This window comes from Phymastichus coffea, unplaced genomic scaffold, assembly GCF_024137745.1.
Source record: "Phymastichus coffea isolate CEN01 unplaced genomic scaffold, Cenicafe_Pcof_1.1 PCOF00003, whole genome shotgun sequence".
Taxonomy (NCBI): domain Eukaryota; kingdom Metazoa; phylum Arthropoda; class Insecta; order Hymenoptera; family Eulophidae; genus Phymastichus; species Phymastichus coffea.
This window is the reverse complement of record NW_026706814.1, coordinates 7,100,867-7,114,755: the sequence shown is the minus strand read 5'-3', so window position 1 is coordinate 7,114,755 and position 13,889 is coordinate 7,100,867. Positions and strand designations below refer to the sequence as shown.

General features: G+C 50.0%; 1 protein-coding gene across 1 annotated transcript in view; it reads right to left on the bottom strand.

Moving 5' to 3' along the window:
* The window catches only part of LOC131666139 (5'-AMP-activated protein kinase subunit gamma-2), a 1,183,314-nt gene that overhangs the window by 640,320 nt on the left and 529,105 nt on the right, over positions 1 to 13,889 (bottom strand). The window contains exon 8 of the mRNA XM_058938551.1: positions 1,885 to 2,018. Within this exon, the coding sequence (XP_058794534.1) occupies positions 1,885 to 2,018 (134 nt within the window). The remainder of the gene's footprint in view (positions 1 to 1,884; positions 2,019 to 13,889) is intronic.

Sequence of the window (13,889 nt, the reverse complement as noted above, 5' to 3'; positions counted from 1 at the left end):
ATATATAAATCGAGTACGCTCTATCGATTGGACGTAAAATCAACTTCCGGTTCCAATCGGAAATGGCATATTCAGACCGGAAGTGCATGAAAATCCATTTTTTTAAATAAAACATGCATACTTTTTTTTCAGATTCAGATTCTACGGTAAAAAATACGAAAATTTCATAAGAAGAATTTTTTGAAAAAAGTTGATATTTGACCTCTAATTGACGTCTGAAGTCTGTAATCCACCAGTTCGTACTCAAGCTGCGAACATGCACGTTTTAACAATAGAATAGGATAATGTGGCTCCTCTAAAAGGTTTTCGGGGTCGCTGAGTCCGAATCCAAGGTGAGTTTGATCTTATCAGGTCATTTTGAGGTCAATTCAAGGTCATTTAGTGGTAAAACAAAAAAAAAATATTAGAATTATCAAGAATGAAGTACTTTTAAAATTTTAGCCTTAATATTACAAAAATATGAATCTCGTCGTTTTTTCATTTATTCTTGTTATTATTAATCTATGTAATTTACATAGCATACTTTTATGAAATTAGGGGAAATGAAATTCCAAAACAAATTAGTTTAGCGAGATAAAAATCTTTATTCTCAAAACATAATAGATTTCGTTAGAATCACGGATAGAATAGAATAGAATCACGGATGCAATTCGGTCGCAGCAGGCAGCAGAAATTAGAAGAGCTGTTGATAATTTCCAAAGAAGAGTTCAAGCATGTATTTTTCAAGGCGGAGCGCATTTTGAACATTAAAGTTTTTGTCAAATCTTCACCGTCTATTTTCGCACAGTTATTTCAGCGTTATTCATAAAAAAATTTTATTTACAGAACAATAGAAGATAAAATCTAATTATGTTATAAAAATTTTCATTAAGTTAGGTTCTAATAAAACAAATTATCATTATTTATGTTATTATAAACAAATGTTGCTACTGCAACGAAATCTATTACGTTTTGAGAATAAAGATTTTTATCTCGCTAAACTAATTTGTTTTGGAATTTCATTTCCCCTAATTTCATAAAAGTAGGCTATGTAAATACATAGATTAATAATAACAAGAATAAATGAAAAAACGACGAGATTCATATTTTTGTAATATTAAGGCTAAAATTTTAAAAGTACTTCATTCTTGATAAATCTAATATTTTTTTTTGTTTTACCTCTAAATGACCTTGAATTGACGTCAAAATGACCTGATAAGTTCAAACTCACCTTGGATTCGGACTCAGCGACCCCGAAAACCTCTTAGAGGAGCCACATTATCCTATTCCATTGTTAAAACGTGCATATTCGCAGCTTGAGTACGAACTGGTGGATTACAGACTTCAGACGTCAATTAGAGGTCAAATATCAACTTTTTTCAAAAAATTATTCTTATGAAATTTTCGTATTTTTTACCGTAGAATCTGAATCTGAAAAAAAAGTATGCATGTTCCATTTAAAAAAATGGATTATCATGCACTTCCGGTCTGAATAGGCCATTTCCTGTTGGAACCGGAAGTTGATTTTACGTTCAATCGATAGAGCGTACTCGATTTATATATAATTGCGTTATCAATTTTTGAAAAAAAAAACTTTTTCGGCACACTTTGGGGGGTGGACGGGTGGTCTGAGACACCCTGTATATGCTGTGATAGATGTTTTAGAAACCCTTTATAACCAAAATCGAGATTATATAATTGTTCACCTTTTTTTTTATCTTCCTGTCTTCCTCTTTACTAAATTATTTATTTAGTAAATAATTACCTATCGATTTACTCGTCTACATAAAGATTGTGTGTAAACCTTTTTCCAGTTTACTATAGTTTTATACTGGTAATTTTAATTGTAATAGAAAAATGTAACTCTTAGACATTATTCATTTAAAGGAGGTTAAATAAACGTACCCCTCGAGCATCTCTAAAAAGTATAGCTGCATGAACTGGATCTAAGCATACATCTAATGCTCGGTGAGGTACAATGGGAGTACCAAGTGACGATCGTCTAACTGTCGGATCCAATGAGTTTCTTCTCAACGCACCTAAAATAAATATTATTAATAATAGTTTCAACTCAAAATATAGCCTTAATTGAAAGTTAGTATCACTGGGGTATAACTTTGCGTGCATAATATATCGAAAGTATTAATAAAAGATTTTAACAAATTATATTTTTTGTTAAGATAAATAAAAATAAAAATATCAAGGATTCATGACCAGACTTGTATTTGTTATAATATACATATGTGAATTCTGAGATATAAACGAACTAAGATGCGTATTTGTTTTTAGTCACGTCGCTGTAAATTTGCATGCGGTAATGTTCGACGAGATCACTTTCGCTGGTGCCGATATCTATACCGTTAGCGATACTTAATGAAGAGAGATAAATAAAAAGACAACTAGACTGAACTGGTTCATTCACAATGGGAGCGTTTGTCACAATTATTTTGGTACAGTATTACTTTAATTTAAAAATTCTGATATTCCATTATATCCATTAGTTAAATACATTGTTGTTCAACATCATTGATCAAGAATAACTTATTTATATCAGAAACTTCCTACGCATAGTTAATATAAAAAAGTATATTTTAAAAGGAAGGATATCTATAATATTGTAATAAAATAAATTCTATATTAGATCTGAAATTTTTGGACTTTTTAAATACTGTACGGTCTCGTAAATTAAAATTAATGAAATGTTTTAAGTACTTATCTTTTATATTTACATTTCTATTAAAATTGAAATTAGAAATTTTATTGAATACAATGTACGTTAGCTACTATGTGCTTATTGTAAAGAATTATGCACCTGCTAAATTTGCAAACAAACCTTACAATTGTAACAATCAAATAATCATATTACTTATTACTCGGTCTATATACGAAGGTCGTTTGAAAAGTCCGTGCAAAAATAAAAACTACTTAATTTTTTTTAATAAATCTTTTTTATTTTTCAACATAGTCTCCTTTTAGGCTTATACACTTTATCCTACGCTGCTCTAATTTGTTAATCCCTTCCAATTAATAGGATTTGTCCAAGTCTTTAAAATAGGCATTCGTTTCTGCAATCATCTCCTCGTTTGACTAAAATCTTTTTCCCGCCAGCCATTTTTTCATATTTGTGACAGGGCTGATAGCGATGCTCGCTAACCCTGTGTGCGGCACTCTCCTCGCACGGATGTAGCGGCCGAGCGTGGCTATGGTTGACATAGCATTCACGCGCTCGTGTCGTTGCAAGGCCTGGAGAGGGGAGAGCGCGACTGGCGGAGAACACGGTGCGAGAAGAAGCGAGAGCGCGAAGAGCGTGAGAGAGAGCGAGAGAGGAAGAAGAATAGGCGAGAACGCGGAAAGCGCGGCTCGCGCCGCGAGAATTATGAGAGCGGGAGAAATTGAGGACAGTTGGAGAGTGACCGCTACGCTAAAGAGGTCACGGCGCGAGAGAAGTCAGAGACGACGCGCCAGGAGAGAGGAACCCCAGGACGAGAAGTCTTCGTGTGGTAGATCTCCGGCTGCTGTTCGAGCAGCCCTTCAACGATCATCATAAGGCGATCGAGAAGCCGATCCCGGCCGCTAGCTGCCAACCAGCCGCCGCCGGTGATCCAGCGAGCCCCGCTGCCAGCCGGACTGCGATTTCGCCGTCGTCGGCTTTCCACCAGCGAGCCGCGGGAGGAGCCACCCGGTGGGTTTGTTCCCTCATTATTTTGCGGATCTCTCTCTCACGTACCAGCTCTCGCCCGGTATAACGCCGCGAATTGAGTTGTCGCGATTATTAGTTGAGCGAACCCGCTCCTAATCATTGTATATTTGTCGCGTATAATAGTTGAGCGATCACGCTCCTAATCGCCGTTTGTTGTCGCGTTTTGAGGATTGAGCGAGCGCGCTCACCATTTCGTTTGTAAGAAACCGTAGCTGTAACTTTTATTGGCGTAAATAAAAGGGATCGCCTCTTTGTACTTATTTCGATTCTGTCAGTTCACCTTCCCAGGTCTGCTCCTGTGGAAGTCAGCGCCGGCTTCCTTCACCGGAAAAGGACCCTTAATAACTCGCAGGGGGCATAGCAGTGGCGCACTTCGCTATGTTCCGAGGATAAATCCCCCCCCCCCTTTGCATGGCATCCCTTGTGTTCTTTCGGCGGGAAAATCTTTCGCATTGCTTTGTTTGACGGGAGGTGAAGGTGATCGCGAGTGCGGTTGGGAAAATCGCGTTTTCATTGTGTCAGAGGCAGTGCGGTATTTTGGTCGACTTGTGCGTTTTCGGCGAGATCGCTGAGTTGCGGGTAAGTACCGGTGAGACGCTGAGAGAGGCCAGAATTGTAGTTTGAAATTAAAATTTCTTTGTTACTATGTCGTCAACACGCTAGGCTCGAGTTACGCCAGAGTCCGAACGTTCCAAGAAGGGCAACAGCGAGAGTCGCTTTGTTTACATTGCGCGATTAGCGCTGGTAATTTGAAATATAGCCTGGAGTTCGGGGCGACGAGGCGAGCCTGGTGTTTTGGCTAATGTGCGTGATTGGTTTGTAATGTGTGTTGTGTGATTGAAACGTGTGATTGGTATCATCACTTCTGGCTGTTTGAATTTAAGTTTGTAGGGATTAAGCGATTAAGACTTTGTGTTGCGTGTTCGCACCAAAGTCATCGCTGTTAAGAGACTTAGCGCGCGCACGGATAACTGTTGCGAGTCGCAGAGCAATTCTTAGCGGGTCTGTTTGTTTACGCCGGACTAGGCGTGTAAGACGATGCCTCTGGCAAGGTCGCCGAAACGGCCGAAGCCAGGCGAGTCGCGCGCGCGACCGGAAACCTTTAGGCGACGAGTTATGAGAACGCCGGAGATAAAGGAACTATGGGAGCGCGTGCGCGAGACACGTTTAAGCGATCTGCTAGCATGGATGGCGGCCCAGAGTCTCGCGACGGAGAGGACAACAGCGACCGTGCAGGATAGGGCATTTCGCGTATTTTTATTTAGCGCGCGCCACGAATCGGAGCCCCCGGTAAAAGCAGAGGACTACGTAGCAGGTGAAATCCCGACTACCGTTGACGCGACGCTCGCGTCAGCGGCGCGGGATGGCGCGTTGTTGGAAGCTTGGGAGGCGGCGGTGCGCGCAGCGGTGATCGCGCGGCGGACGATGGACGAGCACTCACAACGCGGAGACGCGGAGCCGTCGGAAACGCGTATTCGCGTAACCGACGGTATCACTGCGAATGAGAAGCCGCTGGAAACAAATTTGAGGTCGGCGCTGAATCGGTCGGCACCGGTGGGCCGCGCGCGACCGGAGGGTCTCGCCAACGGACAAACCGAGGCGGCGCGGGTGCGCGGACAGCAGCGACCGACGAGCTTTCATGGGCAGGAGCCGTCGATATGGCGGCGCGCGGTTAGCTTAATTTGGCCAGTGCGAGAGACATTGCCGGCGCGCGAAGCGCGAAACATCGTGGGCCAGGGCGAGATGAATAACGCACTAGAGTATGAGGGGGCGCGCGGCCCAAAAGACACCAGTACTCCGGCGCGTGGAACGCTCAACGCGAGGCCCGTGGCGAGGCGCGAGTCTGCGCGGCTGACTGCCCGGGCGCGCGAGAATGAGCGCCCGGCACCGATGAGAAATGCCGCGATGAAAATGCGTCAGTACAAATACGAAGAGGAGGAGTCAGAATACTCAGAGTCCGACGAAGCGAGTTATGACTCAGCGCTCGAGGACGATGAGGCGTGGAAGTATGACTCCGATGACGATAGGTGCGTAGGAAGGCCAAAAGCTCGTTATATCGATGGCCGGCCGGCAGACGCGGTGTCAGCGTTGAAAAACTGGTCGGTGGTATTCACTAAAAAGGGAGGGCTGACGGCGGAACAATTCCTCCAGCGACTGCACGAAGTGCAAGCTTTTTATAGATTTCGCGACGCGGAGATGTTGTCGGCTTTGATGACCGCGTTCGTAAGCTCGGAAATGATGCTCTGGTGGGAGACAAATCGTCCGAGTTGGCGAACGCTGCGCAAATTCAAGGATGAGTTTCGACGACAGTTTTGCCCGCGACGCTCGCGCGAGGACGTATACGACGCGCTGCGCCGCCGTACTCAAGGCGAGGGTGAGCCGCTGGGCCAGTATCTTACGGCTTTTCTGTATATTGCGGGTAGGCTGGAGCCGGGACTCTCGGAGCGGCGACAGCTCGAGCTGATAAAAATTAATCTATATCCGACGCTGCGGAAGTTTATCAGGTCGAAGAAGGTTAAAACGTTGGCAGAGCTGCGTGCGTGGGGAGAGAAATGTGAACGTCGGCGCGACATTGATGATGTGTATCGGCCGCCTCCTACGCCGCAAGAATCATTGATGCCGGAAGTAGCGTACCGAGGAAATGCGGCGAACGAGAATGCGAAACCGGGTATCAGAAACGCGGGCCCTGCGGTAAAAGAGTCTGTCGCGTCTGTCCAGTCTACGAATGGGAAAGGTCAACGCGGCAGGACGGCAAGGCCGGCGTCGAAGTCTGGAAGCGACAACGGAGGCCCGAGCAAGGAAAGTCCGTCACAACAGGATCCGGCGGCTTCGCCAGACATGTTGCCGACAGATGTAGTGGCTGCGTTGTCGCGGCTGCTGCGGACGCACGGCGGGACGCCATCGGGAAGCGCAGCCCCGGCGGCGAGTAACGCAGCCGGCGGAGCAGCGTTCCAGGGCGTATGCTATAAATGCGGGGGGCGCGGACACCGTAAATCTGAGTGCGCGAGCCCGCAGGATGCGCGGATTCCGCAACAGGCCGCGGGTGGGCCAGCAACCGCTGAGGCAAGCGGTAGCGCGGGTCTTAACCAAGCTGCGTGACGCGGTGAGGATAAGGGCCCAGTGCGCTGCTATAAATGCCAGCCGCTTGGTCACTATGCCAACAAGTGTACGTTGGGGGCGCGAGCCTCGCGAAGGTGCCAAGGTTGCGGTTCGGATAGTGGAACCCTTGAAATATGCCCAGAATGCCGAGGATGGATCAGGGCAATGGGAAACTCCAACGCGGGCTCCGCGCGCCCAGCGGGCCCCGCGTAGTGTCGCATGATAGGGCACTTCATCCGGGTGAGATCGAGTTTAATAGATTGTTAGAGGGCGGACTCGCGGAGTACCGCAGACTGACTGAAACACGTCGATCAGAGCATCCGGGAGGTGAGGACGCAAGCGGTGCGCAGCCAAGTACTCCAGAATATCGCGAGTACACAGGACGCGAAACGGAGAGGGTAAGGAAGACGTTCGATTGGACTGGGTTTAATGAGCAGTGGCTGAGGATGCGTGAGACCGAGTCGACGCGCGAGAATGAGAGACAGGCTGCGCAAACGCTGAATGCAGACCGAGAGAATATCCAAGGGTGTCCGAAGGATGGGCGCGGGTCAATCGGGAAGGATTTGACGGGAGCGCCAGTATCGGACGATGGTATTCGAAACTCGGGGGAAACCGTGGAAACCACGCGGTCTTTGAGCAGTCCGGGAGTAGGTGCGAAGCGCGTACTACAGGCCCCGGAGCAGGCTCAGGCCACGGAACCGGGTCAGCATGACATGAGACGAGAGGTAGACGACCCTGGCAGTGTAGACGAGACGTCGTCGCGATCTGTCACCTCGTCGAACGAATTCATGGTGCTGAGCGGTACGGTTGCGGTAAAAGCATCTTTGCCGGGAGCGTTAGGCGGACCAGGGCGTGAACCGATGCGTAAGGAATCGGTGGGAAACGCGGATACTGGAGCCAGCGAGGAAGTCTCGCGCTTATGCGTGCGCGTGTGCATGGGTGAACCGAAGGCGGACGCCGTGGAAAACCGCGCGCTTTTGGTAGTGCACACGGCGGGGAGACCGTATAGTGCGCTCTACGATTCTGGTGCGATGCTGACCATCGTAGGATCGCGCGTACGAAGAGAGTTTGTGGACCACATAGAGCCGTGCGATGTGGCATTGTTTGGTTTCGCGGGAGCAAAAGCGAAAATTATAGGGAAACTTCGTCTTAGAATTGAAATTGACGGAGTAGTGCGCGAGGTAGAAACGCGAGTCGTGGACGCGCCAATGCAGTATGATATTATAGTCGGGATGGACATCATCGAGAGCTTCGGTATTGGTACGGAGCATGCGGAAAGGCGTTGGCATATAAGGAATGGCCCGTGGCACTCGTTTGCAGAGTTGAAACGCGAGAGGGTGGAATTTCCGAGCGACTCGGGATTCACGCGTGCTCGCGTCAGGGCCGAGGTCGCTGGACTTTCCGAGTTGCGACCTTCGCAGCGCGAGGTGATAGAGCAGCTAGTGCGGTGGATTGTGCCCGAGAAATCGCCGGCATGCACGCATTTAATTCGGCACGAAATAGACGTGCAGAGCGCGCGGCCGGTGAAGACCCCTTTGAGGCGATACTCGCCGCAGGTAATGAACTTTATGCGCGGCGAAACGAAAAGGTGGTTGGAATCCGGGTTGATTCGAAGGTTGACTAGCGATTGGAGCAGCGCGCCGGTGATCGTGAAGAAGCAGGACGGCACAAACCGAATGTGTATCGATCTGAGACCGGTGAATAAACCGACAAGGGCAGACGCATACCCGATGCCGAGTATCGATGCGATCCTTGATCGTTTGCGAGGGGCGCGATTTATTTCGAAGATCGATTTGAAAAATGCATATCTACAGGTACCGTTGAGCGAGGAAAGCAAGAAGTATACGGCATTTGCGGTTCCAGGAATGGGCCTGTTTGAATGCAATTATATGATCTTCGGGTTGATAAACGCGCCGGCAACATTCATGCGTCTGATGGATGCGCTATTCGGTCCGGAATTTGAGCCGTTTGTATTTAAATATCTCGACGACGTGATAGTCGTGACCGAGACTTTTAGCGATCATCTGGTGTGGCTCGAGCGGGCATTGGAAAGATTGGTTAACGCGGGACTCGAGGTAAACGTAGGGAAATGTGAATTCGGATGCTCGGAGGTGACATTTTTGGGATACCGTCTGGATAGCCAGGGGCTGCGACCTGACGCAGACCGGATTCAGCCGGTAGTTGAGTTTCCTCAGCCCAGAAATGTCAAACAACTGCGACGCTTCCTCGGCATGTGCGGATGGTATGCGCGATTTATTGAGCACGAGAGCGAAATGAAGGTGCCGCTAACGAAGCTCACGCGCAAAAGCGAACGCTGGCATTGGGGATCGGAGCAGGCCGAAGCATTTGAAAAACTGAAGAAGGCGCTAACGGAGGCGCCAGTGCTGGCGAGACCCGACTTTGCGAAAACGTTCTATATCCATTGCGATGCGTCGTCATATGCGCTAGGAGCGTGTTTGATGCAGAAGGACGCGGACGGTTTCGAGCACCCCATCTGCTACGCGAGCAGGATGCTCAACACGCATGAGCGAAATTACTCGGTATCAGAACTGGAGTGCGCGGCAGTAATAATGGGTATAAAGAAATTCCGCCCGTACGTTGAGGGAACGCATTTCGTGGTGGTTACTGATCACACAGCGCTTACGTGGCTGCGGAATAAGAAAGAGCCCGCAGGTAGACTCGCGAGATGGATTCTAGAGCTTCAGCAATACGATTTTGAGATCGTGTATAGGAAGGGTCGCCTACATCATACGCCGGACGCGTTATCGCGCGCGTATGAGGACGGCGAGGAGGTAGCGTCATTCGCAACCATTACGGACCCAGACTACTTACAGCGCATGAGAGATGTTCTAGCGAGACCGGATAAATTCCGAAATTGGCGAGTAGAGGACGGAATGTTGTATAGATTCTCTTCCGATAAACTACTCGATCCAGTCACAAATCGCGAACAATGTTGGCGCTTAGTAGTACCGCTAGAGCATAGGGCTCGAGTGATGCGAGACGCACACTGCGAGCCATCGGCAGGACATTTCAGTAGGGATAAAACGTATGATAGGGTTGCGAGGGAGTACTCCTGGCATGGGATGTATCACGATATCACGGAGTTCGTGCGTTCGTGTGAGGAATGCCAGAAGTACAAGATCGAACACAAGCTACCGATGGGATTGATGAGCAGATGTGTAGTCGAACGACCATGGCTAGTGGTAGCGGCGGATGTAATTGAACTGCCAAGAAGCAAGAATAGGTTCAAGTATCTAGTCGTGTTTCAGGACTTATTTACGATATACGTGGAGTTTAAACCTCTCGTGTCGGCTACAGGGAAAGCTCTTGCGCAAGCTCTTGAGGAACTGATTTTATTTAGATGGGAGGTTCCGAGCTACTTAGTCACGGATAATGGAAAGAATTTCTGTGGAAACGAATTTCGAGCGATGTTGGACGAGTACAAAATCGAACAGGTACTCTGTCCGCCATACCATCAGCAGGCGAACTTCGCCGAACGAGCGATTAAGACGCTGAAGCTGATGGTGGCGATTTTCGTGGAACAGGACCACAGAAACTGGGATAAATATTTGCATGAATTCAGACAAGCAATGAACACAACAATCCAGGCGAGTACGAAAGTTTCGCCGGCGTTCCTAAACTTCGGGTGTGAGCCGCAGCAAGCTAAGAGTCTGCGACGCGAAGTGGAAGCGCGAGCGCCGATCATCCGCTCGTCAATCAAAGATTGGAGCGAGCGGATGGCGAGGCTCGACGCGCTGCACGACTTGGTTATCAAGCATATTGAGGAAGCGCAGACACGGCAGAAGAAGCATTATGATAGGAAACGGCGTGAAGCGGAATTTTCGGTCGGGGACTTGGTTTTGAGACGCGCGCATACGTTATCAAGTGCAAGCGCGGGGAGAAATGCTAAGTTAGATCCGAAGTTCATAGGCCCGTATAAAATCTTGCGTGTGGTTTCACCAGGAGTGTATATTTTAACCACGGACAATAAGAAGCAGGTACCAATGGTTCACGTGTCCGAACTTAAGAGGTACATACCTCCGCGTAATGCGGGTAGGGACAGCCGGAAGTAGATGTTACTGTGTGGAGTGATTGTTGTGTGTGAGTGTAATTAGCTGGAGACAGGACTATTGACGACGGGACTATCATGGCGATACGAAACAATAGTCATGCGTTTCCGGAATTAATTGCTAATTTTATATGAAATTTTATTACAGAGGACACAGCGATGCATACGCTGGAAGGTGTGGCGCCGGAATCAGTGGAAATGGCTCGGCCAGAGATCGCGTTGGTAGACGCTGGTAGAACCGCGAGTGAGGATACGTCGAGGCGGAGTGAGGGCGAAGTCGCCGAACTCCTGCCCGACACGGGGACCGAGGTGGAGGTCGTCGCGGATGCGCGAATCGCGGTGGGGCAGTCGAGCACGGACAGCGCTGTCCGTGTGCCAGGTCGCAGTGCCGCTGTTGCTGCTGCCGCCGCGGCCGCCGATACGAGGGCGAGAGACGCGGAGCGCGCGCTTGATCCTCGTGTCAATATGGTAAAGCCGTCGGTGATGCGCGGATTTAGCAATGAAGTCGCGATGGCGGAGCCGCGGGGCCAGATCCTGCCGGTGGATACGCGACCACTCACCACAGGGGCGAGTTCGCCGAGTGTGTGGGAGGGTCGCGAGTCGATTTCGCCGTTGGTTATCGCAGAGGTCGGACGCGGAGTCCCGACTCGGGAACGGCGAGAGGAGCTGCGCGGACGATTCGGGTCGGTGGTGGACGAGCTCATAACGCCGCGAGACCTGCTGCCGCAGCGTCCGCTGCGATTCGGGGTGGCGGAGACCTCGTCCACATCTGATCGCCAGGATTCGGGGGCCCGGATGCCGCCGAGTACGGCAGCTCGCGCTGGCTCGAGCGGGGCGCCGCCGCCGGAGTACCTGCAGGAGCTCCGGAAGGAGGAAGCGGTGGAACGCTACGGTACTTCCAAAAAGAGACGTCGCAATAAGAAGACGCCGGATTTCGGGGGTTATGAGCCCGGGTTTCTAACCGTTGCTCCGGTGGCTCATAGTACCCCTATGGAGCGGGACGTGACGTGGGAGTTACCAGTGCTACCGCGGGAGCCCCAAAATCTGTCTCCGATAGCGGAGGTGATTGATAGTCACAACGCGTCGGGTTCGGTTGCCGGTTCGCAGAGCGAAGATCGCGGGACGACCGTGGAGGATGCGGTGTCGACGAACTCGCAGGTAGCGGAGCAAGCGCTGACTCCAGGACCTTCGGAAGTGGTGGCTAAGCCATACAACGTGGGAAAGGGCAAGGACAGGTATCGTGTGTTCCCTGATGGAACACGCGTGCCTGCTCCGCGAGCAGGAGTTAAGGTGCGCCGTCGTCGCAAGATGCGCGAGGCGAGAGGGGCTGAGGCAGCGTCAGCGAGATCGCAGCCGCGGCCTCAGAGCGTTGATCGTCGCGCAAGCGAGCCGACGCATCGGCAGCGTCAGGTTGAGCATGGTACTCGAGAACGTGATCCTGTCGTGGCAATTCTGGCTGAGATGGCGAGACTCACACCATCCCAGCGCGAAGAAGTTGCGAGGGCGGAACGCCAGGCGCGCGAGCTCGCCGCCTGGGCGTTAAGCCGTAGCGCAGCTCAGGAAGACGCGCAGGGTGATTAAGGTACCAGCATGGATGACACTAATAATTATGTTCATTTTATTTTTTTTTTAGCTATTTTGATTTTATTTTCGTGATTGTGCTATATTTGGTTTCTTTTTTTTAGCATTGGCGAACCGTTGTTTGTTTTATTTGGTTTTATTTTGTTTTATGTTCTCGTACTGATATGTGTTTTAGTCAAAACCTCGGCCTTGTGTCCGGGCGAGGGGAGTGCGTGGGGTAACCCTCGGGTGCCTCCGGCTCCCGTAACTTAGCGGGGGGCTGTGACAGGGCTGATAGCGATGCTCGCTAACCCTGTGCGCGGCACTCTCCTCGCATGGATGTAGCGGCCGAGCGTGGCTATGGTTGACATAGCATTCACGCATTCGTGTCGTTGCAGGGCCTGGAGAGGGGAGAGCGCGACTGGCGGAGAAGACGGTGCGAGAAGAAGCGAGAGCGCGAAGAGCGTGAGAGAGAGCGAGAGAGGAAGAAGAATAGGCGAGAACGCGGAAAGCGCGGCTCGCGCCGCGAGAATTATGAGAGCGGGAGAAATTGAGGACAGTTGGAGAGTGACCGCTACGCTAAAGAGGTCACGGCGCGAGAGAAGTCAGAGACGACGCGCCAGGAGAGAGGAACCCCAGGACGAGAAGTCTTCGTGTGGTAGATCTCCGGCTGCTATTCGAGCAGCCCTTCAACGATCATCATAAGGCGATCGAGAAGCCGATCCCGGCCGCTAGCTGCCAACCAGCCGCCGCCGGTGATCCAGCGAGCCCCGCTGCCAGCCGGACTGCGATTTCGCCGTCGTCGGCTTTCCACCAGCGAGCCGCGGGAGGAGCCACCCAGTGGGTTTGTTCCCTCATTATTTTGCGGATCTCTCTCTCACGTACCAGCTCTCGCCCGGTACAACGCCGCGAATTGAGTTGTCGCGATTATTAGTTGAGCGAACCCGCTCTTAATCATTGTATATTTGTCGCGTATAATAGTTGAGCGATCACGCTCCTAATCGCCGTTTGTTGTCGCGTTTTGAGGATTGAGCGAGCGCGCTCACCATTTCGTTTGTAAGAAACCGTAGCTGTAACTTTTATTGGCGTAAATAAAAGGGATCGCCTCTTTGTACTTATTTCGATTCTGTCAGTTCACCTTCCCAGGTCTGCTCCTGTGGAAGTCAGCGCCGGCTTCCTTCACCGGAAAAGGACCCTTAATAACTCGCAGGGGGCATAGCAGTGGCGCACTTCGCTATGTTCCGAGGATAAATCCCCCCCCTTTGCATATTAGGGAACAAATAATAGTCCGACGGAGCCAAGTCTGGAGAATAAGGGGGATGTGAAATGAGTTGGAATCCTATCTCCATCAGTTTTGCGGCCACAACTGCTGAGGCGTGAGCTGGCGCATTGTCGTGGTGGAAGAGAACTTTTTTGTGGGCCAATCGTGGACGTTTCTCTAGTAACTCGGTTTTATAACGATCCAATAACAATGAATAATAT